The sequence below is a fragment of the Carcharodon carcharias genome, chromosome 13 (assembly GCF_017639515.1).
Source record: "Carcharodon carcharias isolate sCarCar2 chromosome 13, sCarCar2.pri, whole genome shotgun sequence".
NCBI lineage: Eukaryota > Metazoa > Chordata > Chondrichthyes > Lamniformes > Lamnidae > Carcharodon > Carcharodon carcharias.
This window is the reverse complement of record NC_054479.1, coordinates 130,787,919-130,815,128: the sequence shown is the minus strand read 5'-3', so window position 1 is coordinate 130,815,128 and position 27,210 is coordinate 130,787,919. Positions and strand designations below refer to the sequence as shown.

The 27,210-nt window shown below is 43.9% G+C and overlaps 1 protein-coding gene across 4 annotated transcripts in view; it reads right to left on the bottom strand.

Annotated features, from left to right (window-relative positions):
- plxna4 (plexin A4) overlaps nucleotides 1–27,210 on the bottom strand; it is a 701,383-nt gene that overhangs the window by 662,031 nt on the left and 12,142 nt on the right. For all 4 annotated transcript variants that reach the window (XM_041202720.1, XM_041202719.1, XM_041202718.1 and 1 more), the window contains exon 3: nucleotides 8,797–8,979. In XM_041202720.1, the coding sequence (XP_041058654.1) occupies nucleotides 8,797–8,979 (183 nt within the window). The remainder of the gene's footprint in view (nucleotides 1–8,796; nucleotides 8,980–27,210) is intronic.

Below are 27,210 nucleotides of genomic sequence, written 5' to 3'. Positions count from 1 at the left end.
AGATTGTTTGAGGGGTAAAGCTTGCCAGGGAAGTGTGTCGGTCGTGAGGGGCGAGGGCTGGAGAGCCTGTTTTTATGATAACTGGGATGAAGTCCCACAGCACCAAGACAGGCCTTTTAAACAGCCCACCTCCACAACTTTTGAACCTTTTGCCGGGTCGGCTGGCCCTACTGCAGTCCACACCCCAAAATGAAAATCCCGTCCTTGCGAGCACTTTCTCTTGAGGTGGCAGGTCAAGCCGAGAATTTTCCCAACTCCCACTACCCACCCCAAGGATGAAAATGCATCCCTAATGTCTGTCCACATTCCAATAGTGACTGGACTTCAATAGCACTTCACTGTAAATTTACTGAGGTCATGAAAGGCACAATATAAATCCAAGTTCTTCTTTATTTCTATGAGGTAGAAAAAGATCTTTTAACAAGGCCAGGAGTGCTGCCTCTCTACATCTCTCTCCACCTTAAAGATGCTTCTTTAAATGGATCTCTTTGGTAAAAATTATTATTGGTCACCTGTCCTAATGTTCTGTATCAAATATGGTTTGATATTTGATACTCTGAAGAGCCTTAGAGTGTTCTACCATCTTAGATTAAAGGGGATTGAGAATGCTAGCTGTTGGCATTTGGGGCATATTATATGCCCTCTGTGAGTTCCCATGGTGAATGCCAGCAGGGTAGCACCTACCCACCACTCTTACACTTACAGATTGTACCAAAACCTCAGAGGAAGATCACCCAAAGTACCAATAGTCCATTCAAATCGTAAGGACGATTATAACAACCAGTTCAGGCATATACAATTATGGTTCAAGTAAGTGAACTGAGCAAGGCTGGATCACTTATAAGGACAAGGAGCAGGATTAGGCTAATCGGCCCCTCAAGGCTGTTCCGCCACTCAATAAGATCATAGTTGATCTGATCATAATCTCCTCCCCAGTCCCAATAACCTTTCACCCCTTGTTTATCAAGAATCTACCTCGCTCTGCCTTAAAAATGTTCAAAGACTCTGCTTTCACCACCTTTTCAGGAAGAGAGTTCCAAAAGGTTGACCCTCAGAGAAAAAAACTCTCATCTGAAATGAGTGACCCCCTTATTTTTAAACCATGACTCCTAGGTCTAGACTCCCCCTCAAGCGGAAACATCCTCTCCACATCCACTCTGTCAAGACCGCTTAGGATCTTATATACTTCAATCAAGTTGCCTTTTACAACTCCGGCGGATAAAAGCTTGACCTGTCCAACCATTGCTCATAAGGCAAGCCCCCCATTTCTGGTATTAGCCTAGTCAACCTTCTCTGAACTGCTTCTAATACATTTATATCTTCCTTTAAAAAAGGAGACCAATACTGTACACAGTACCCCAGATGTGGTCTCACCAGTGCCCTATACAACTGAAGCATAACCTCCCTACTCTTGTATTCAATTCCTCCCTTCCTGGGCCAATAGGAATGCATCAATTATGACCCAAATTAGAACAGTTAGCACAGTAGGAGATATAGATCAAGCCTCAGGCCTTGCTGCTGTGTATGACCAGGTACAGTAATTGGCAGTGTACCTGGCCATCAAGAACATCCACAGGCACTGTTCAGGGCTAGGTGCTCTGATGTGCACAAGACTGTCAGTGAGGCTAAGTTTGGAAAACTTGGCTGGATGGTTGGGGCAGGGGGAAGGGGGCAGTGGGGTGGAGGGGCGGGGGGAACCACACAAGATTTGCAAGCAAGTCTAGAACATACCCTCAACTCAACCTTCTCCTGTTGAAGGCCTCCAAAGCCATGACCACTACCATTATTAAATATTGGATTTAAGTAGTATTGTGCCTTGCACCTATAAAGGCCAATTTTTAGCACATGCCCCCATCATGGGGCCTCAAACTCCTAAAGCAAGCATCAGGGAATATGGGTGTTCTCCCGCTACAGCGCCTGAATCACTTTCACCTTGTTTTATTTTTAGTTCTCAAGGTTCCAACCTGGTATTCTGGCCTTGCCCTGAGGTTTCTCAGCAATAAAATAAAACTTGAGGAACCGATACAAATGCAGAAGAGTACAGAGAGTACTATGATCAGAACAACATATGCAGGTTTTCTCACCATTGGAGGAGGTGCTGAATATGATTCCTAGTGTCCCTCGAAATCATGAAGGTGGGGGAAAAAAATTGGCTTTTCTGACCTTGAAAGAGGGCGGTCAGGAAATAAGTTGCCAAACAGCATGGCAAAAACTAAACCTGGGACACTAATGGTTCTACTTATTGAATGGACCAGTGACACACAGACTGATTCTTCTCTCGGGCTTTGCCAGCTCCCAGCATAATTTGAGTCAGTGGGAGTTTGGCAAGGGAGACTCTGCTGGTATGTGTCTTTGGAACTGACACTTTAAACTACTGAAAGAAAGGGCAAGCTCAATCAGCCCAAGTTTGCCATAAGCTCTCAGGAAGCACTTGCTTACACAAAAAGGGTGATAAACACTGGGGCAGAGCTTCAGATAGGGTCACAGAGACAGAAATCTTTAAGGAAGTTAATAAACATCCTGTAATGGAGAGACCATATGTTCTTTCTAGGTGCAGGAGATGAGGCAGTCCTTGTTAATTTGATCCCAATCCAGTTGAGTATGAAACTAGACATTAATACTTTTCTTGATAATAGGTTTATTTACAGTATGCAGTATAACATATGCCTGCTTCCTACCTACTAATCCGTGTCCCAGCAGTCTCTGTTTACAAGTACTCCAAGTACTCAAACAGTGCCCTTCACATGTGTATCTTAACAATATAATTAACATACAAATAACAGTCCTGCCCATCTTGTGAGCACATAGGTTTGTATAGATGATCTTGTTAGGAATCAGGAAAACGCAATCAGTTCCAGGCTACTTTTGCTTTGTTTTATACAAAGGGAAACCATAAACATACTCCCCCTCCCATTGTCCTTTAATCAAATTGCAATCATGTTGTTCAACGACTGTTCAATACCAAGCATTTAAAAAATGAATATGCTATCATTGTGACTTTCAGAGCTTGTTAACAGTACATGTAATTTCATAATGCAGTTAACTACAGAATGTAACACTGAAAAAACCTCTTCAATCTTTTAAAAATATATTCTATCATGGGTTTTGGCATTGCCAGCAAGGCCAGCATTTGTTGCCCCTCTCCAACTGTCCACTAGAACGTGGTGGTGAACATTTTGTAGCTTGTTCCTGCAACCCCCAGTCTTACTGTCAGGGTTTAATTTGAACAGTGTTCCAGACCCTTCCTTTTCTATCAAGTTTATTACCTTGTGTGCCACTTAAGGGCACCTCTTTTCAAAATTAGGAAGCCCAGATATCGAGTTTTTTTGTGCTCAAGTAAACATCGACAGTTAATCTGCTCCTCCTTCCTACTTCAGGAGCCCATAAGCTCCATCAAGGGAAGGGCAATCGCGGTTTTGCATCGAGAAAACAAAATGTCCATTCCTGAAAACAAGCAGCCATCAGCAGTACTTCTCATTCCCACTCTCCCAAAGTGAATTGATCATTTTATTCACTTGCTAAGCCAAGTGCACCAGACCCGCCAACTGAAGCATTGCATTCTATTTGTTTGTTAGCCTTCAGAAGAAAAATACATTGTGTTGTGCATTCTTTAAGTGTGAGCTCAAACTTTGAGTGCCAACAAGCTATTTGACCCCCCCATTCTCACCCAAGATATGGAACTTAGCCTTTCCAGCAAGGGACTCCAAGCAGCAACATAAGGCAAGACTCAGAAGAGGTACATATTGGACTGGAAGCATGAACTCCACAGGCCTGAGATTTTCCAGCATTTTGTTTTTATTTCAGATCTCCAGTAACCGCAGTATTTTGCTTTTTAGTAAAACCAGACTCGGTTTGGTACTAAGATATAAAGGTCCCAGGTTAGCCGATATCAGTCAGAACAGGCCCAAAAATCACTGACGAACTGTTGTTGGAGAAGAGGAGGGCTAACACAATGAGGCTCAACTACACCGCCCCAAACATCAAAGCCCGTTAACTAGTCTCATGAACTAAACAGAGGCATGAAGAATCTCTGGTTAAAAGGCTACCAGAGAACTCTGGAACAGCAGCCAGCTAGAATTTACAGGTTTCAGCTTGACACCATGAGCTGCTTTCAAAGCCAACCACAATGACGTGAGTACTTGGCACCAGAAGTGCAACGTGGAGAGTCAGCAATCGAGGCAGAGAGAAGAGACATGCATCCCTCATGCCCCAAACTGAACCCCCCCCCACAAGACTCAAAAGCTGTCACCAAGAGAGAAGTCATCAGGGGAGAAGGGAAAGTGAAGGCAAAGAAATAAAGCCCATTTGAAATTAGTTGTAAAACTGATAACTGGCCTGTTAATATAAATATTTGAAAAAAGGTGTTTGAATTGCTATTTGTTCCATTCATCTTATCTGTGGAGAGAAACAGGGGCAGTTACAAGTCTTGAAAGCAGAGTTAAACTTGTCAAATCAAGCACCTGTACAAATACTCGATTAATTTTGAAATCAACCAGCATACACTGTCAGGCTTGTGATATGTACCATGTAAACAGTAACCATGGATGGCTTATTTACTGAAACACCATGTGCAAAACTGAGCGGTGTTCCTGTTGTATTATTTTCAGGAAGGCTTTATTGCACTCCCACAAAACATTATTTTTAAATTTACAAACCATGCTAATCACTAGCTCTGAATAGCAGCATCTGAAGGAGTTACTGAAATGTTGAGGGAGATATGAGAAGCACATTTAAAAACTACAGTGTTATGGTTGGAGCAGCCTGCAAGTTATGTTGTGGAGGAGTGATGGTAGTTCCCAGGAATGGGGTTAGAGGATGCACAGAGGAGTACATGCGCCTGTGCCTTTGGTGGAATCATGTAAACAGAAAAAGACCATATGACCTTAAGACCATAAGACATAGGAGCAGAAATTAGGCCAATTGGCCCATTGAGTCTGCTCCACCATTCAATCATAGCTGATAAGTTTCTCAACCCCATTCTCCCGCCTTCTCCTCATAACCTTTGATCCCCTTATCAATCAAGAACCTATCCATCTCGGTCTTAAATAACTCAATGACCTGGCCTCCACAGCCTTCTGTGGCAATGAATTCCATAGATTCACCACACTCTGGCTAAAGAAGTTTCTCCTCATTTCTGTTCTAAAAGGTCTTCCCTTTACTCTGAGGCTGTGCCCTCGGGTCCTAGTCTCTCCTACTAATGGAAACATCTTCCCCACGTCCACTCTATCCAGGCCTTTCAGTATTCTGTAAGTTTCAAACAGATCCCCCCTCATCCTTCTAAACTCCATCGAATATAGACCCAGAGTCCTCAAACGTTCCTCATATGTTAAGCCTTTCATTCCTGGGATCATTCTTGTGAACCTCCTCTGGACCCTCTCCAGGGCCAGTACATCCTTCCTGAGATACAGGGCCCAAAATTGCTCACAATATCCTACATGTGGTCTGACCAGAGCCTTATAAAGCCTCAACAGCACATCCTTGCTTTTATATTCTAATCCTCTCGAAATAAACGCCAACATCGCATTTGCCTTCCTAACTACCAACTCAACCTGCAAGTTAACCTTAAGAAAATCCTGGACTAGGACTCCCAAGTCCCTTTGCACTCCAGATTTCTGAATTTTCTCCCCACTTAGAAAATAGTCCATGCCTCTATTCTTCCTACCAAAGTGCATGACCTCACACTTCCCCACGTTGTATTCCATCTGCCACTTCTTTGCCCATTCACCTAATCTGTCCAAATCCTTCTGCAGTCTCCCCACCTCCTCAATACTACCTGTCCCTCCACCTATCTTTGTATCATCTGCAAACTTAGCCAGGATGCCCTCAGTTCCTTCATCTAGATCATTAATGTATAAAGTGAAAAGTTGTTGTCCCAACACTGACCCCTGCGAAACTCCACTAGTCACCGGCTGCCATCCTGAGAAGGACCCCCCCATCCCCACTCTCTGCCTCCTGCCAGACAAGCCATTTGGCACATTGTGTTCATGTGAACTCTTTTAAAGAGATATTTAATTTTCTCCCTTCCACTGCTCTTTTCCTAAAGCCCTGCAATTTTTGCCTTAGCACAACTATGCCCCACTTACATCTGTGTGGTCTACGTGTTCACTCGCATGGGTCAAGGAAAACATTTATGAAGATAATCCTCAGAGTACAAGGCAGGGAGGTGGAGATGCTCTGCAGAACAGAGATGGCTTTCTCCCACATATATTTTGTGAAGTTAAATCTCACCACATCATCAACGTTGTGGTACGCTACACAATGATTCCTCTAACTTTTCTCAAACCAAAAGGACTCAACAGAGAGAGAACTCCTTCCAGCTGATGCCAAAATGGCCAATCTCAGAGTTGAAGAGTACATGTGCTGCTCTCGCAATCCTGTTTTATGAGCCTCTATTTAATATGTAAATCAGATAATAGAAATCTCCAGACATTAATCAGCACAAAAAGAGAGAGAGATGCTGTCATCAAAATCTCAAAACACAATTAATCCTGACACTCGAGAGTCATTAAAATTAGCTCAAAATTAAATATTTGTTACTTGACTTGAGAAGCAGAATCTAGATATCACTCAGTAATCAAAGAGGGAATAAGATGGAGGGATTAATTTACCATTGTGTTCCAATTATTGAGCATATAAACCTTTTAGAATAACATCCCCTCTTTGCAGTCAAGTCAAATATGGTTCAGATCTCCTGAAGATTAATCCAATTCTCCACATTAAAATTTCATGTTAATTTTGCTTTCTGGAAATCTCATAACCTGATGCTGGTATTGAGCAAACTTCTGCAGCAACAGTGGCTTCAGGCATAGGTGGGCTCTCAAACCAGGAGGGATAGGCTGTGGTGGGGCAGCACAAAAAACTGGAAGCAGCATCAAGGATGTACAATCTACCTCAACCTTCTGAATCATCAGTTGTTAACTCCCAATTACACAGGCTGCTCTGAGAATCTAGGATAATGTCAAATGATGCAATTTTGGTGACAATTATTTTCAGCAATTTCTAATTAAAACTGTTCCAAAATTAAAAAAATTATTCTGAAAATTATTGCTCACTAAATAAAGTTCCATATTGGATCCAGGCTGATTGACTTTCTGCATTCTTACTTTGCAAAAAGGATTGTGGAATTTTTTTTGTGAATGGTTATTATTGAATCGTTACAACGAAACCGGATCACTGACGCGGTACAAAATAACTTATATTTATATAGTGCCTTTAATGTAATGAAACATCCCAAGGCATAATGATTAACTGGTGAGATCTCTGGTGACTGCTGCAGATTGGCACAAAGTTTCCTCACTGTGAGGGTGCAGCCCTGCCATGATGCAAACAGGCATCACCTTCCAATGATGGGGCAGAGGTGCAATCCCACTGTCTGCCAGTTTCCAGTCTCTCGGGGGGTTTGGGTCTTGCACAACCCCTGGCCGCTCATGAGAGACAAGGAGGAAAAGTCCTCTTTTTCAAAGAAAAAATTACTAAAAGAAAAATTGTGTGAGAAAAATGCAAAACACTGACTTTAACAGCGATCTGCTCGCTTGGTTATCTGTTTGCAGTTCTATCTAAACCATGCTTGGTTGCAGGTTATACTGATAACCACAACTTGTCTTATTATAATATTGGTTTTGTGCCTCTGAATTTTCCACACACACAATATTGAGAAATTACATTTTGAGCACTCTAACCCAGAGTCTTATCTCAAGGATGCTTTTCACATGTGCAACTATCTGAAAGCAGAACAGGGTCATACATTAACTGGACTACAGCATAAAAACATTTAAAATCCCAAATCATTTCTCTAAGATATAGACAGGTTCATCAGTCCTAATTGCCTCTTCCACACCATGTATCAACAGTTATTCAAACTGGCATACGCTAATCCTTTGTCCTTAGAGTCCGGGTTACCTGCTCACCAAGATACATGTACATGTACCAGGGACCACATATGGCCTTGGTGAAAGTATCAAATTGCTTTACATCTATAAAGGTATCACTGTACACAGCACGTGTTACTCTGCAAAATACATATAATCACGGTCTAAGTTAGCATTTGTGGAGTGGGGCCAGGTGAGAGCGCTGAGTGGCAGCAGTCCTTGGGATTTGATCATTCGAAGCCTCGGACCACGGACTCAACGTATCTCAGCAACCTGCTTGCAAATGCAACTGTCAGCAGCCAGGCATGAGCATGCCCACTAATCTTGCTGTTTAGTTCGTTTAGAACTACATAGAGTCTGAATCTTGCCTCGACAATATGTTTTCATTTTAACAACGAGAGAAATCCCTTTCCCAGTCTAGCAATTAGCAAGCTGTGGTGCCAACTTTAGCCAAAACAAGCTGGCATGGTCAAACAAATCCACCCAAGGAATTGTCCATTCAGCTGGGCTTCCTTCCATCTTCTTTGTTGGAAGGGAGACTTTTCCAAGAAGTTAAATTTTAACAAGAAGCATCACTGATAAGTTTACGCTCGAGCCCTTGGTCACTAACTCCCCGCCCCCTAAAAAGGGCATAAACGCAGAACTGCACAGACCCAAGAATCTGAATCCTGCCTCAAGGTTTGTTTTCATTTCAACAGAGAGTGAAATCCCTTCCCCAGTCCCGCAGCACTGATGTTGACGTAAATTCTAAGCACAGTTGTTGGTCCCAGAAGATGATGTTTATGCCAAGGAATACAGCCTGAAAGCGTATCCACACTCAGTACTCAATGCACTTTAACAACTAGACTTCCAGCACCAAACACGTGGCGTTGCAAACGCCACTTCACACATCAACAACCCCAACCTGAGGAAAACCAGCTCTCCCTACCTTTTTAAGCTTTCCGCTCTTAGTTCCCACAAACACCAGGGAATGGTCGTTGTAAACGTATGAAATTACTGAGCTCATTCGGTCTTGGTCCTCGGAGAACAGAGGGATGCCTTGCATGAGAGTGGAGCCACCTAATGGAGCATTAATGTCCAGTCCACAAAAGCTGTCGTCTATGGGAACAGGCTGCAAGGAAGATAAGGAGGGACAGTGGTTAAAGGTTATTCAGTAACAATCAAATGCATTAATGTCTGTTTATTATCAGTCATGAAAATGGAATGGATGATGATTTGACCCCATCTCATGGAGACCAGTGCTGGAACAAAATCTGCTTCCAGAGGGAATTTTGCTCCACTGATATAAATCCAAGCAGGGCTCAACCAAAAAAGAAATTATAGATGAGGCATGATTTTTTTTTGCCCTGTTGGGTAATGAGCATTGTGTGCACATGATAAATCCCCTCATTCCACCCCACCGCATAATAAGTCCCTTCATTCCACCCCACCGCACGATAAGTCCCTTCATTCCACCCCGCCGCACGATAAGTCCCTTCATTCCACCCCACCGCACGATAAGTCCCTTCATTCCACCCCGCCGCATGATAAGTCCCTTCATTCCACCCCGCCGCACGATAAGTCCCTTCATTCCACCCCGCTGCACGATAAGTCCCTTCATTCAACCCCGCCACACGATAAGTCCCTACATTCCACCCCGCCGCACGATAAGTCCCTTCATTCCACCCCACCGCATGATAAGTCCCTTCATTCCACCCCACCGCACGATAAGTCCCTTCATTCCACCCCGCCGCATGATAAGTCCCTTCATTCCAACCCGCCGTGCAATAAGTCCCTTCATTCTATCCCTCCAATCTATTACCATTTGGTATGAAGTAGTCAGAATTCTGTTTTGGTGCAGCCAAAAACCATCGATACTGGGACTTGGTTATTTTTCCCCTCAGACAAGCTTGAACTTTCCCCTTGGAATTCAAAGTATGACAGCACAATGCATTCCAGGGTATAGCGTCCAGAGGTCAAAGCAGCTTTACACCAGACCTTGTGCTGGTTACAATTATCTTGGGTTGTTTTTTTAAAAGCGATGTTGATTGAGGGATAAATATTGACCAGTACATTAGGAAGAACTCCCCAAACTCTGAAATAGTGCTCTGGGATCATGGGGTTCACCAGAGTGCGTTTGGGGGCTCAGTTTAATGTCTTAGATGAAAGATGGCACCTCTGACAGTGCAGCACTCTCTCAATATTGTACTGAAGTGTCAACCTTCCAAGTATATTTTTTTCAGCAGCGCCTAAGCTGTAATGGTTCCAAAACTAAAGTATTGGAGGTTATAAATAGATTATTGGCTCATACTGCAATTTGAAGCCATGTGTATTTAGGGAAGGGTCTTCAATTTTGACTTACAATACTAATCAATAGCTCTAATAGGCTTATCTGTTTCAGTGTGCTTGCGTGTGACATCATCACCATGCAATAGGAAGATCTCCCTCTTTAAAAAAAGTATTCTATCCTAGTGTCAGATAACTAGAGGGGAAAAGGAGTATCAGACAACATTTGAAATCTGGCATCATTTTAGAGAATAACCCTCCTCTAGCTGTGGTTCAGTGGTGGAATCAAGTTGCACTCCAGAGACTGGAGCACAAAAAAAAATCTAGGTTGACAGGCCGGTGCGGTACTGAGGGAGTGCTGCACTATCAGAGGTGCCATCAAAATGATGCCCAGTTTACCCTCAGGTAGGCATTAAATATTATGGCACTATTATGAAGAGCAAGTGAGCTCTAACCAATATTCACCCATTACAAACAGTGACTGCATTTCAAAAGCACTTCATTGGCTCCAAAGTGCTTTGTGTTGTCCCAAGGTAAATTTTTTTACATCATAGCCAATGCTAAGCTAGCTGGTTTCTACTAGACAGCTCCCAAAGGAGAAAAAAAATTGGGTCTGGATCCTTTCCATTGCTATGGTCGTTGTTATCTGTGCTGGGTGAGGAATGGTCAAGTTTCCCTTCCAAAATGCAGCACTCGGCAATTACAAAGCATGGAGCAGCTCGATTGAAGAGCACCGTGATCCCACTGGAACAAAACCAGGATTCTTTTCACAGCTTAAGAACTATTTTATTCCCAAAGAGGAACACTGGTATGATTCTAAATCTTAATTGAACTATGTGCTGCTCATCGGCCAATTGAAAGGCACTGCCCAACACCTGCTGCCCACAGTGATTGATTTTTTCACTTCCATTTATGTCTGTACTGCCTTTATTTAGACTGCGATGAATGCACACAGGGCCAGACTAATACCAACGAAGGGCACAACAAGGTTAGCAACTAGTAGAAGCTCTATTGTTTTTCCTGACAAAAATGAAAACAAAACAACTTACATTTATAGAATGTCTTAAATATCAGAAATATCCTGGGAAAGAACGAAAATAAAATAGATAAAAAAGGAAAATCAAATGATAGCTGCCAAAGTTTTCTTTTCCCTTCAAGGTCAATCTCTCAAAGAACACCAAGCGCGAACAGAACAAATTAGACTTCCTATAATTCACACCAATAAAAGGAGCCGTGACAGATCTCACTGAGATAGGAGTGGTTGGCGCAGCACATTAACAGACACATCACCTCAGATAACCAAGTTTAAATCCAACTGGGATGGAATGTTGTCTAGGTTCCTAGACAGCATTGAAATGGACAAGCTTAACCCCACCAGGTGCGGACAAACCCGTTGGACGACTGAGGCCATCAGAATGCCTGAGGAGAAATGGAAACATTTACATTTTCTATTAAAGAGCTCTTACGAGTTTGAGGTGTTGGCAGATTATAAATTTAACCTGCACCTCAGGCCAATGCTATATTAGAAATAAGAAAGCTTCACACTGAAGCTTCAGCAGAAGTTCGTTGATGTACTGCGAAACTTTGCTTCTGTTCAAACAATTTTCTTCCCTAAAATTCAGTGGAGTTTATGGTTTCATGGTCACTAGAAGCCCCCTTGCATTCTCTCTGGAATGAGCAGACAAGTGTTGGCAAACTATTTCATTATGTGCAGATCAAAACTAACCCAAATCCAGTCCTAATGCAACATTTGCCATGCACACACACCAGTGGTGCTGGTTCATGATCAACTCCTTTATAGTTCCTCTCCCTACCCCAGATACTGAAGCTAAATTTAGTGTCCCAACCACTATCAGCCACAACAACTTATATTTGTACATCATTCTGACCTGAAAGAAAGTCTGAGTACTTCACGGGGGAAATAAGTCTGCAACTGAACAGGAATGGTGATAACAAAAGCACAAACAAATAAATTATAACTCTCGGCATGACAGGAATACACCTGTGACATACAACAACAAGCAATTACCCAAAAAGAGATACGTGAGTCTATGCAGGACTTGAAAATCAGGACGCAAGCATTGAAATCAATCCATTGACCGCGTGTGGCATCAAGGAGCCCTAGCAAAACTGGGGTCAATGGGAATCAGGGGGAAAACTCTCCACTAGTTGGAGTCATACACAGTACAAAGGAAGATCGGTTGTGGTCGTTGGAGGTCAATCATCTCAGTTCCAGTACATCACTGCAGGACAAAGCAGCCTGCTTGATTAGCACCCCTTCCACAAACATTCATCCCTCCAACACCAATGAACATTGACAGCAATGTATACCATCTACAAGATGCAACACAGAAACACACCAAGGCTCCTTAGACAGCACCTTCTAAACCCACAACCACTACCATTGTTAAGATGATATAATAGTTCTCAATGTTATTGGGACTTATTGCAAAATGAAGTAATGGTGGGATGTGTGTGAGAGAGAGGGAGAGAGAGCAATTTAGTTGAATTAGAGGCAACTAGTCTGGATGCTTTGATCTAAGAAGAGAGCTTAGGTTTGATATGTTAAGTAGATAAACATGGGAAAGTTTAGAAATATAGGTGTCAAGGGAACATTTGCATTTTGAAATAAACCAGGTTGGATTGTATTCAAAGGAAGGATGAAATGTGTCACCTGGCCAGGTGAAGTTTAGAAAGGATGTGTTTATTTTTCCCAAAGATTACTGGTAAAACTTAGTGCTATGAGAGGGTTTTATTATCAGGGAGATAAAGTCCAAAGGCATAGTGAAATAATGGGCATTTGCATTCAAAGAGAAAAATATGTATAAAAGTAGAAAGGGCTGTGTGTAAAGGAAAGCATTTTTAAGATTTTACAAGTATGAGAAAAATCCTTCAGCATTCGTGCCTCAGGCTGTTGTCTTCACAGGACTGAAGTTAAGAAAATTCACTTGGAAGTCAACTTGGTTAGGGTATCATGTTTCTTTGCCTGGGACTTTTAAAATCTTTGTGTCTTACTGTTGCCTGAATGAAAGTGGAGTTAGATTGATTAGGGAATTTAGAAATTATCATAGCAGTAATTTGAAGATCAATGTATGTATTTAAAGACTTTATTAATAAATGTTTAATCTAGTTTTGTTAAACCCTATAAGACTTGGTGGTCTTATTACGACTGAATTTAGGGCACACATCTCAAAACGTATACAAATTGCAAAACAAGTTGTGGCAGTTGTTTTAAGTTTCCCTCTGGGATTTGAGCAACTCAGCATTTACCATCAGCTGTGCCATAACACCATCTAGAAAGACAAGGACAGCAGGCAGCTGGGAACAGCACCACCTGGAAGCTCCCATCCAAGCCATTCACCATCCTGACTTGGAAATATGTCTCAGTTCCTTCACTGTCATTGGGTCAAAATCCTGGAATTCCCTCCCTAAGAGCACTGTGGGTGTATCTAAAGCACATGGACTGCAGAGGTTCAAGAACGCAGCTTGCTACCACCTTCTCAAAGGCAATAAATGCTGTCCTAGCCAGTGATGACCACATCCCATAAATTAATTTTTAGAAAGTGAAGGGTACTGTCAAGAATATTAGGTATGGGATGCATACAGGCTGCAAAGTCATGGGTTTGGTAGAGTTTTTAGACCATAAGACAATAGGATCAGAGGTAGGCCATTCTGTTCATCGAGTCTGCTCCACCATTCAATGAGATCATGGCTGATATGATGATCCTCAACTCCACTTTCCTGCCTTTTCCCCATGACCCTTGATTCCCTTACTGATTAAAGATCCTTCCACCTCAGCCTTGAATATACTAAATGACCCAGCCTCTACAGCCCACTGTGGTAAAGAATTCCACAGATTAACTACCCTCTGAGAGAAGAAATTCCTCCTCATCTCTGTCTTAAATGGTGCCCCCTTACTCTGCGATTATGCCTCCTGGTCCTAGACTCTCTCACAAGGGAAAACAACCTCTCAGCATCTACCTTGTCAAGCCCCTAAAAATCTTATATGTTTTAATAAGGTCACCTTTCATTCTTCTAAACTCCAATGAGCACAGGCCCAACCTACTCGACCTCTCCTCATAAGAAAATCCCTCCAAGCCTGGGATCAACCTAGTGAACCTTCTCTGGACTGCCTCCAATGCCAGTATATCTTTCCTTGGATAAGGGGACCAAAACTGTTCACAGTATTCTAGGCATGGTCTAACTAGTCTCTTGTATAGTTTTAGCAAGCTTTCCCTATTTCCTGTTCAACTTGTTGCTAGCTTTTTGGGATTCACGCATGAGGACCCCCAAATCCCTTTGTGCTGCAGCTTTCTGCAATCTTCCTCCATTTAAATAATATTCAGCTCCTCTATTCTTCCTGCCAAAGTACATAACCTCATATTTTCCCACATTATATTCCATCTGTCAAGTTGTTGCCCACTCACTTAACCTACCTATCATCATCACCACTTGCCTTCCCACCTACTTTTGTGTCATCCTCAAACTAGGCAATAGCACATTCATTTCCCTTATCCCAGTCATTAATATATATATTGTAAATAATTGTGGCCCCGACGCTGATCCCTGTGGCACTCCATTAGTTACAGGTTGTCATCCTGAAAATACCCCCCTTAACCCAACTCTATCTTCTATTAATTAGCCAATCCTGTATCCGTGTTAATATACTACCTCCAACACCTTGAAAAGTAGAGGCAGGCAGCTTAGCAAGGAAACTGAAGGAAGCAGAGACACCCAAGTTGATGGGCTTGATTTGGAAAATAAAGAATTCCATGAGCTACTCTTATGTAAAATCATAAACGAGAAAGGTAGAGTGAAAGCATGACAAAGGGAAATCTGCGACTGTCCTTGTCCTTCAGTTGAACAAGATGTTGCCATGGAAAACAAGACACATATCTGGTTGAAGCAGTCAAACTAGGCCACCTACACACCACATACAAGTACAACTGAGTTGAAAAGGAGCACAAAAGGGGAGAGTAGAGGTGACTGAGGGAGTTCGGTCAAGACGGAGGAAGTGTTCCTTTCCTTTCCTACCTTTCTTCAGAAAGAAGATTGGTGGCCTTGATGAGCAAGTTAGAAATGTGTAATATTTTTAAACAAGTAGCTATACTTGGATTTGACTGAGAAGCACCAGGAATATGGGAGATTTAAGGCCCGTATAATAAAGTAATATAAGTAATCCAAAGTGAAATGGAGTTAACGTGAGGGAAGAAGAGTTAAGGCATGGCAGGGCAGCTCAGTCGAGTGGAATGCATGTCCTGTAATATGTTCAAAATCATGGACGCTACTAGTGTCCCAGACAACCACACGTGCAGGAAGTGCAGCCAGCTGCAGAAACTTGGGGTAGAATTTTTCCAGCAGTGAGCTGGGGGCGGGGCCTGCTCGCCGACGCGAAAATGATGCGGGATGACATTGGCTGGAAACCCTATGTCACCCCGCCTCATTTAAATATTCAGGAAGGCGGGGGCACAGCACCATCAGCTGTCCGCCCGCCGACCTGTCAATGGCCAATTGAGGCCATTGACAGGGTAGTTAAATCAATTAAAGACCCTGCCCGTCCAACCTTAAGGCTGGTGGGCAGGCCAGGAGCCCCGGCGGGCTTCTGATAAAACACAAAACCTCATCCACTGGGCGGGATGAGGTTTCATGTCAGTTTTTAAAACCGTTAATAAATTTTCTGTGATATTTATTAACATGTCCCATCTCCTGTGACATTGTCACATGAGGGGGACAGGTTAATGATTTTTTTTATTTTTCTAATTTTACACTTTCAAAAACTTTCAACGATCTCCCTGAGGCAGCACTTAGCCTCAGGGAGATATGCGCTCTTTCGCAGGCATGCACGAAAAAGCGCACTCTGGCAGTTGGGAATCCCCTCCGCCTGCACAGGAAGCACATAGCGCTTCCCGTCGGGCAGCCCGCCCACTTAAAATGGCGGCAGGGCCCATTTCGGCGGCGGCGATCGGCTGCCTGCCCGCCCATCAAGGGCAAAATTCTGCCCTTGAGCTCTGGGTTTCAGAGCTCGAGCGGCAGTTGGAGTCACTGTGGCACATCCATGGGACTGAGAGCTACGTGGATAGCATGTTCAGAGAGGCGGTCATGCCGCAGCTTAAGGGCCTGGAGACAGAGAGAGAATGGGTGACGACCTGACAGCATAGGAGGAGTAGGCAGGTAGAGCAGGAGTCCCCTAGGACCCCGCTCACAAATTGGTTTTCCATTTTGGAAGCTGGTGAGGGAGCTGGTTCTCCAGAGGTGCACAGCCAGAGCCAGGTTTGTGGCACCACGAGCAGCTCTGCTGTACAGGAGGGGAGGAAGAAAAAAAGAGCAAGCAATTGTGATTGGGGATTCATTGGTTAGGGGAACAGACAGGCATTTGTGGCCATAGACATGAGTTCAGAGTGGTATAGTACCTCCTTGGTGACAGGATCAAGGATGTCACAAAGTGGCTGCAGGACATTCTTCTGGGAGAAGATGAACAGCCAGAGGTCGTAGTCCATATTGGTACCAATGACTTAGGTAGGAAGAGGGATGCAGTCCTGCAATCAAAATTTAGGGAGCTAGCAAGAAAATTAGCAAGCAGGAGCTCAAACATAGTAATTTCTGGATTACTCCCAGTGCCATGTGCCAGAGAGTACAGAAATAGGAGGATAAAGCAGATGAATGCTTAGCTGGAAAGATGATGCAGGAGGTAGGGCTTTAGATTCCTGGGACGCTGGAACAGGCTCTGGGGGAGGTGGCACCTGTACAAGCCAGGCAGTTTGCACCTGAACAGAAGTGGGACTGGGTTCCTTGTGGGGTGTTTTGCAAGTGCTGTTGAGAGGGCTTTAAACTAACTCAACAGGTGTGTGGGAACCAAGAGAAAATATTAGAGAGGAATACTACGCTGCACAAAATACTGGGAGGGGCAGATAGCATTAGTATAGAGAATAGTAAGTTAACAGGTAAAGTCAGGGTAAGGGAGAAAGTAACAAAATCTAAATCAGGGTTACTATGCATGTATGTGAATGCACAAGAGTAAATAAGATTGGGGAGTTACAGGCACAGATTGCCATGTGGAAATACGATGTTGTGGCGATAACAGACACTTGGGTCAAGGAAGGGCAGAACTGGGTGTTAATTATTCCCGGTACAAGGTATTCAGAAGAGATAGGAAAGAAAGGAAAGAAGGGGTGGTGGTATTGGTTAAGGAGAACATTGCAATGCTGGAGAAAGAGGATGCTCCAGAGGGTTCAAGGACAGAATCAATTTGGCTAGAGGTAAGAAACAAAAAGGGGGCAATTACATTGCTCGGTATAGTCTATGGAGCTCCAACTAGTGGGAAGGAGGTAGAGGAACAAATCTGCAGGGAAATTACAGAGAGATGCAGGCATTTTAGAATATTTATAATGGGCGACTTTAATTACCCGAATGTAGACTGGGACAGTGGTAGTGTAAACGGCGGAGAGGGGCAAAAGTTCCTCAATTGTATTCAGGAGAATTTTCTACAGCAGTATGTGCCCAATCCAAAACAAAAACAAAAACAGAATTACCTGGAAAAACTCAGCAGGTCTGGCAGCATTGGCGGAGAAGAAAAGAGTTGACGTTTCGAGTCCTCATGACCCTTCGACAGAACTTGAGTTCGAGTCCAAGAAAGAGTTGAAATATAAGCTGGTTTAAGGTGTGTGTGTGGGGGGCGGAGAGATAGAGAGACAGAGAGGTGGAGGGGGGGGTGGTGTGGTTTTAGGGACAAACAAGCAGTGATAGAAGCAGATCATCAAAAGATGTCAACAACAATAGTACAAAAGAACACATAGGTGTTAAAGTTAAAGTTGGTGATATTATCTAAACGAATGTGTTAATTAAGAATGGATAGTAGGGCACTCAAGGTATAGCTCTAGTGGGGGTGTTTTTTTTTTAAATAATGGAAATAGGTGGGAAAAGGAAAATCTTTATAATTTATTGGAAAAAAAAGGAATGGGGAAACAGAAAGGGGGTGGGGATGGGGGAGGGAGCTCACAACCTAAAGTTGTTGAATTCAATATTCAGTCCGGAAGGCTGTAAAGTGCCTAGTCGGAAGATTGCGTTGGGCTTCACTGGAACAATGCAGCAAGCCAAGGACAGACATGTGGGCAAGAGAGCAGGGTGGAGTGTTAAAATGGCAAGCGACAGGGAGGTTTGGGTCATTCTTGCGGACAGACCGCAGGTGTTCTGCAAAGCGGTCGCCCAGTTTACGTTTGGTCTCTCCAATGTAGAGGAGACCACATTGGGAGCAACGAATGCAGTAGACTAAGTTGGGGGAAATGCAAGTGAAATGCTGCTTCACTTGAAAGGAGTGTTTGGGTCCTTGGACGGTGAGGAGAGAGGAAGTGAAGAGGCAGGTGTTGCATCTTTTGCGTGGGCATGGGGTGGAGCCATAGGAGGGGGTTGAGGAGTAGGGGGTGATGGAGGAGTGGACCAGGGTGTCCCGGAGGGAGCAATCCCTACGGAATGCCGATAAGGGGGGTGAAGGGAAGATGTGTTTGGTGGTGGCATCATGCTGGAGTTGGCGGAAATGGCGGAGGATGATCCTTTGAATGCGGAGGCTGGTGGGGTGATAAGTGAGGACAAGGGGGACCCTATCATGTTTCTGGGAGGGAGGAGAAGGCGTGAGGGCGGATGCGCGGGAGATGGGCCGGACACGGTTGAGGGCCCTGTCAACAACCGTGGGTGGAAAACCTCGGTTAAGGAAGAAGGAGGACATGTCAGAGGAACTGTTTTTGAAGGTAGCATCGTCGGAACAGATGCGACGGAGGCGAAGGAACTGAGAGAATGGGATGGAGTCATTACAGGAAGCGGGGTGTGAGGAGCTGTAGTCGAGATAGCTGTGGGAGTCGGTGGGTTTGTAATGGATATTGGTGGACCGTCTATCACCAGAGATTGAGACAGAGAGGTCAAGGAAGGGAAGGGAAGTGTCAGAGATGGACCACGTGAAAATGATGGAGGGGTAGAGATTGGAAGCAAAATTAATAAATTTTTCCAAGTCCCGACGAGAGCATGAAGCGGCACCGAAGTAATCATCGATGTACCGGAGAAAGAGTTGTGGAAGGGGGCCGGAGTAGGACTGGAACAAGGAATGTTCCACATACCCCATAAAGAGACAGGAATAGCTGGAGCCCATGCGGGTACCCATAGCCACACCTTTTATTTGGAGGAAGTGAGAGGAGTTGAAGGAGAAATTGTTCAGCGTGAGAACAAGTTCAGCCAGACGGAGGAGAGTAGTGGTGGATGGGGATTGTTCGGGCCTCTGTTCGAGGAAGAAGCTAAGGGCCCTCAGACCATCCTGGTGGGGGATGGAGGTATACAGGGATTGGACGTCCATGGTGAAGAGGAAGCTGTTGGGGCCAGGGAACTGGAAATTGTTGATGTGACGTAAGGTGTCAGAGGAATCACGGATGTAGGTGGGAAGGGACTGGACAAGGGGAGAGAGAAGGGAGTCAAGATAACGAGAAATGAGCTCTGTGGGGCAGGAGCAAACTTGTTCTCACGCTGAACAATTTCTCCTTCAACTCCTCTCACTTCCTCCAAATAAAAGGCGTGGCTATGGGTACCCGCATGGGCCCCAGCTATGCCTGTCTCTTTATGGGGTATGTGGAACATTCCTTGTTGCAGTCCTACTCCGGCCCCCTTCCACAACTCTTTCTCCGGTACATCGATGATTACTTCGGTGCCGCTTCATGCTCTCGTCGGGACTTGGAAAAATTTATTAATTTTACTTCCAATCTCCACACCTCCATCATTTTCAAGTGGTCCATCTCTGACACTTCCCTTCCCTTCCTTGACCTCTCTGTCTCAATCTCTGGTGATAGACTGTCCACCAATATCCATTACAAACGCACCGACTCCCACAGCTATCTCGACTACAGCTCCTCACACCCCACTTCCTGTAAGGACTCCATCCCATTCTCTCAGTTCCTTCACCTCCGTCGCATCTGTTCCGACGATGCTACCTTCAAAAACAGTTCCTCTGACATGTCCTCCTTCTTCCTTAACCGAGGTTTTCCACCCACGGTCGTTGACAGGGCCCTCAACCGTGTCCGGCCCATCTCCCGCGCATCCGCCCTCACGCCTTCTCCTCCCTCCCAGAAACATGATAGGGTCCCCCTTGTCCTCACTTATCACCCCACCAGCCTCCGCATTCAAAGGATCATCCTCCGCCATTTCCGCCAACTCCAGCATGATGCCACCACCAAACACATCTTCCCTTCACCCCCCTTATCGGCATTCCGTAGGGATCGCTCCCTCCGGGACACCCTGGTCCACTCCTCCATCACCCCCTACTCCTCAACCCCCTCCTATGGCTCCACCCCATGCCCACGCAAAAGATGCAACACCTGCCTCTTCACTTCCTCTCTCCTCACCGTCCAAGGACCCAAACACTCCTTTCAAGTGAAGCAGCATTTCACTTGCATTTCCCCCAACTTAGTCTACTGCATTCGTTGCTCCCAATGTGGTCTCCTCTACATTGGAGAGACCAAACGTAAACTGGGCGACCGCTTTGCAGAACACCTGCGGTCTGTCCGCAAGAATGACCCAAACCTCCCTGTCGCTTGCCATTTTAACACTCCACCCTGCTCTCTTGCCCACATGTCTGTCCTTGGCTTGCTGCATTGTTCCAGTGAAGCCCAGCGCAAACTGGAGGAACAACACCTCATCTTCCGACTAGGCACTTTACAGCCTTCCGGACTGAATATTGAATTCAACAACTTTAGGTCGTGAGCTCCCTCCCCCATCCCCACCCCCTTTCTGATTCCCCCTTCCTTTTTTTTCCAATAAATTATAAAGATTTTCCTTTTCCCACCTATTTCCATTATTTTTAAAAAAAAAACACCCCCACTAGAGCTATACCTTGAGTGCCCTACTATCCATTCTTAATTAGCACATTCGTTTAGATAGTATTACCAACTTTAACTTTAACACCTAAGTGTTCTTTTGTACTATTGTTGCTGACATCTTTTGATGATCTGCTTCTATCACTGCTTGTTTGTCCCTACAACCACACCCCCCACCCCACCTCTCTCTCTGTCTCTCTCCGCCTCCCACATACACACCTTAAACCAGCTTATATTTCAACTCTTTCTTGGACTCGAACTCAAGTTCTGTCAAAGGGTCTTGAGGACTCGAAACGTCAACTCTTTTCTTCTCCGCCGATGCTGCCAGACATGCTGAGTTTTTCCAGGTAATTCTGTTTTTGTTTTTGTTTTGGATTTCCAGCATCCGCAGTTTTTTTGTTTTTATCTCTGTGCCCAATCCAACCTAGTTCTTGGAAATGAGGTGAACCAGGTAGATCAAGTGTCAGTGGGGAACATTTAGGAGGCAGTGATCATTGTATTGTATATTTTACAATGATGATAAGAAAGGCCAATAGACAATCCAGAGTAAGGAAAATTAACTGGACGAGAGCTGACTTTGATGGGGCAAGACCAAAGCTGATCCAAATATTCTGGAATGCAAGATTGGTGGGGAAACCTGCAATAGTTGAACAATGAGCTAACTTCAAAAAAGAATTGGTTTGGGCACAATCAAGGTATATTCCATCAAAAGGGAAAGGTAGGGCAAACAAATCCAGAGCTCTCTGGATGAAAAATGAGATAGAAATTAAGGTAAAGAAGAAAAAGTGCACTAATGACAGGTGTCAGGTAGAAAATATGATTGAGAACCAAGAGAAATATAGAAGGTTCAGAGAAGACGTGAAAAAGCATATTAGAGAAGCAAAAAGGGTTTATGAGAAAAGAACAGCAGCCAACATAAAGGGGAATCCCTAAGTCTTCTGTAGACATAAATAGTAAAAGGGTGGTAAAAGGAAGAGTAGGGCCGATTAGGGACCTAAAAGGGGATTTACACATGGATGAAGGGGCCATGGCTGAGGTGTTAAATGAATACTTTGCATCATCCTTACCAAGGAGGTGGATGCTACTCAGGCCATGGCGACAGGTGAGGAAACTATCACTAAAAGGGTTCAAGACTGATAAGGAGAAAGTGTTGAATATACTGTCGGTACTTAAAGTTGACAAGGCACAGGCACCAGACAAGATGCATCCAAGGATATTGAAGGAAGAGGCAGTAGAAAATGCAGGCGCACTGGCCATAATCTTTCAGTCTTCCCTACACTCAGGGGTGTTGCCAGAGGACTGGAGAATTCCAAACATTACACCCTTGTTCAAAAAAAAGATTTTAAGGATAAGCCTAGCAATTATAGACCAGTCAGTTTGACATCAGTGGTGGGCAAGATTCTAGAAACAATTATTCAGGATAGAAGTAGTCATATGGGCTGATTAGAAATCCGTCCTGGCTCTTTCTTAAGAGGAAATCAAGTTTAACTAACTTGGAATTTTTTTGAAGTGGTAACAGAAAAGGTTGATGAGGGTAATACTGTTGATGTGGTGTATGTGGACTTCCAAAAGGCATTTGATACAGTGCCACACAACAAACTTTGGTGAGAGAAGTTATTGCTCATGGAATAGAAGGGACAGTAGCAACATGGATACAAAATTGGCTGAAAAATATGAAGCAGAGAGTAATGGTCAATGGATATTTTTCAGGCTGGAGGAAAGTTTGTAGTGGAGATCCCCAGGGGTCTGTATTGGGACCCTTGTTTTTCCTGATATATATTAACGATCTAGATCTTAGTGTGCACGGGACAATTTCAAAGTTTACAGTTGATATGAAGCTGCGGAATGCTGTGAACTGCGAGGGGATGGTGTGGAACTTCAAGAGGACGGAGACAAATTGGTGGAGTGGCAGATAGGTGACAGATGAAGTTCAATGTTGGGAAGTGTGAGGTGATGCATTTTGGTAGGGTGAACATGAACAGACAATATAAAATAAGGGGTGAAGGGGGTGCAGGAGCAGAAAGACCTGGGTGTATATGTGCATAGATCATTGAAGGTGGCAGGACAGGTGGAGAGAGCAGTTAATAAAGCATATAGTATCCTGGGCTGTATTAATAGGGGCATAGATTTCAAGTGCAGGGAGGTTATGCTGAATTTACAGAAGACACTGGTTAGACCTTAGCTGGAGTATTGTACACAGTTCTGGGTGCCATATTATAGGATGGATGTGAATACATTGGAGAGAATGCATAAAAGGTTTACAAGAATGGTTCCAGGGATGAGAAACTTCAGCTATGAGTAGAGGTTGGGACTATTCTCCTTTGGAGAGAAGGTGGCTGAGGGGAGATGTGATGGAGATGTTCAAAGTCATGAGGATGCTGGACAGAGTAGATAGGGAGAATGTGTTCCTATTCATAAAGGAGTCAAGAATGAAAGGGCACAGATTTAAAGTGATTTACAAAAGAATCAAATGTGATGTGAGAAAAAATTTTCACACACGAGTGGTTCGGGTCTGGAATGCACTGCCTGGAAGTGTGGTGGAAGCAGGTTCAATCGAGGCATTCAAGAGGGCATTACGTGATTATTTGAATCGAAACAATGTGAAGGAGTATGGGGAAAAGGCAGGTCAATGCCAGTAGGTCACAATGTTCATTTGGAGAGCTGGTGCAGATATGATGAGCCGAATGGCTTCCTTCTACGCCTTTAAAATTATGTGATTCTGTGATATCTGGCTTAGGCACAAAGATGGCTTTGGTGAAGCAGTAGCATTGATCCACCATTCAGAATCTGAAGGAGCGGAGAGCATGAAAAGTGTAAGGAAGACAATTGGGTGAGTCAGTTGGATGCCAGGAGCAGCTCAGAGTTAACAGCATTATCAGAGTGAACGTGATGGATAGCAGACAGGATGGGACAAAGGAGGAGACTGTCTTTAAGTTGAACATCAAGGGTGATGGCAGGATAGAGTTCAATTGGTGGAGTAATGCCACAATGTGGAACATTAGCAAGGGCATGGTGCAGTTAGAGTGAGAAGGGGGAGGCAAGTACGCCAATTAAGACTGAGACAAATAGAAAGACACAGGCACTCGGGCCTAGTGTGGCAACCAATACACATCTTTGTGAAGACAATGAAATAGAGTAGTTAGGGCATTAAACAAAATGGGAGCAGAGTTAATTGGAAGTAATCAAATAAAAGTAGGCAGGTGTGCTAACTTGGCTCAGGACAAGAGATTTGCAGTCACTCTTCCAGATCTATTGACTCAAACTTTCCACCATTGGGTTCATTTACCATTCCCCACACCCCACAAAACTCGAGCCATCCAGGCATCCCAGTTTAATTTCCACACCTGATACCAAGAGTATAACTCAAAGACCCAAAAGTCACGAAATGAGTCACCATCAGCCTCGCAGGTAGAGATTTTAAAAAGAACACTTAATTCACAGGCGATTTCTCCCGCTCAAGTTTCAAACATGATAAAATTAATAATGTTTATGATTTCCTCACAAACCAGAAAAATAAATCATTAAATGCCAAGTGGCTATTAAAAAATAGCTGTACTATTTTGTCGCTGCACAAATTAGGTCACATCACTGCAAATGAGCACTTGGCCATCATATGATAAATTTACTGTACACTCTTCACAGCCAGCTGGCTTCAGAAGCTTGTGGGTTCAAGCCTCAAGTTAGGAGTTAACCAAGGTCAACACATCAGTGAAGTACTAATTCATTACTTCCCAATGATGTATTTAAGGGGAAAACTAGATAAGTGCATGCGGATCGAAAGGAATAAAAAGGATATGTTAGTAGGGTGAAAGAGGGTAGGGTGAGAGGATGCTCATGGAACATAAACACAGGAATGGACCAAATTGGGTCTGAAGGCCCTGCTATAATTTATTTACAATTCTTTGTAAAAACCCTTTGAATGAAGTGTTAAACCATTGCCTCATCTGCCGACTGAAAAGGACTATTTGAAGAAGAGGAGCAGGGAGTCTTCCTGGCCAATATGCCTCTGTCTTAACACACACCAAACATAGGCTAACTGGTCATTCATGTATTGCTGGTGATGGGGGGAAATGGATTGATTTTAAGCAATGAAAAAGCATCAAATATGCTTCAAGCAAAAAAAAAAGAAACTCATTGCACAAGAGGGTGTCTTAAGTAATATGTTAATTAACTGGACATTCTTCTTAGGTGTAGGAGTTGCATTTTTGTTTTAAAAGCTTTCAATTTCTCTCCAAGGATTGATGCTGTGTGTTCAGTTTCACAAGCACCAATGATCCAATGCTTCATCCAAATGAATGTCCTTCATGCACATTCCTAGAAAGCAAATGTTGGTAGACTCTGCAATTGTCTGACGCGGTCCTCAGTCTCATGAACACCTACAAAAAAGGCTCATTACATTGGCAATCAGAAGAGGGAAACATGGCTGGAAAGATTCAAGTGCCCAGATTGCAAAAGGGAGTGGCCAACTCAGTCCCATATGCTAAGTCCCATGCTCCACGCCCAAAATGCCAGGTTGGGGAACAGGGCGGGCAAGAAGGAGGTTGAAAGATTAGCTTCTGATTTTTATATTTCTCTCCCTTCCCACAGCATTTTTGGATGCAGCACTTTAATTATTCCAGCAACTGCACATAGTTATAGCAACTTGTGCATATAGCACCTTGTGTATGTAGCACCTTTAATGTAATAAAACAGGAGTGTTAATGGCATTAAAATTTGACACCAAGCTCCATAAGGAAGTATTAAGATAGATGAGGAGAGATGACTAAAAACTTGGTCAAAGAGGAGGACTTTTAGAAGCATCCTAAAAGGATGTAAGACTGGTGGTGAAACAAAGAGTTGAGAGAGAATATTCCACAGTTTAGAGCCTAGCCAGCTGAAAGCACAGCCACCAATACTGGAACAATTAAAATTGTGCCTATGCAAGAGACCAGAGCAAAGAGATCATAGGATTCTGTAGAGCTGTGAGTGGTTACAAAGAAAGGGAAGGGAGCAGCCATGGAAGAATTTGGAAACAAGAATGACAATTGAATGGATTGTCTAGACCACGTTAGAGTTGAGATTTGATTTGGCAATGAATAGAAGGCTGGGGCTCACCTGTCAAGTTTGGACTGTAGATCATTTCAAAACAAAAAAGAGGGGGGTTGAGTTGAGGGACCTCTAACCCTTTCCCCTCACAAAGGGTAAGTTCCAAGTCACACGCTTGGCACCACTTACAATGCAACTGCTGGCATCAGGAACTTGACAAAATCTGAGCACACAATGAGAAGCCCATGCTTTAACTCTCCATGACAAGGTGGAGAAGAACAGATACTGCACCAACAGGCTGTTTGCCAACAAGACCCCTCATCTTTCTTGGAAATGTTTGGAGTACTTGTTGTGGAAGCCTGCCACGCTTGTATAATTGATCTCCCATGTGCGAGGGTCACAGGGCATTGGGGTATGGTGTGTTTCCTGCTATTCTTTGTGACCCAACCATAATTAATCCATATTATGCAACAACTCCAATGTAACAATGAGCTGAGACTCCTGGCTGAGGGGGAGGGGGTTGCTGAGTGGCAACTTCCAGATGAACTGTCATTCAGTCCAAGCTGAACCACCGATGTACTGAACAGTCTGAATCTGTAACCTACTGAATAAGACATCAGATAGTTTCACAATGATCAACCCTGTTCACTATAACCCCACATTCTTACATGGAAACATAGAAAATAGGAGTAGGTCATTTGACACTTCGAACCTGCTCCACCATTCAATATCATTATGGCTGATCCTCTAACTCAACGCCATATTCCCACTCTCTCCCCATACCCCTTGACACCTTTAGAGTCTAGAAATCTATCGATTTCCTCCTTAAATATATTCAGTGACCTGGCCTCCATAGCCGTCTGTGGTAGAGAATTCCACAGGTTCACCACCCTCTGAGTGAAGTAGTTTCCCTTCATCTGTATAAAGCCTCAAGGCATGTGGGTATTGCTGGCTAGGCCAGCATTTGTTGCCTATCCGTAATTGCCATCGAAAAGGTGGTGGTAAGCTGCCTTCTGGAACCGCTGTCATCCATGTGGTATAGGCACGCCCACAGTGCTGTCACCAAGGAGTTCCAGGATTTTGACCCATTCTGCAAGGTTAAACCACAAGCGAAGTTGACACAAACATTTGCAGTTTCCTGATGTGCAATTTAAGGTATTGCAGTTTGCCTATTCACTCGGAGTTCCAAAGCCCTGCAGCACCGT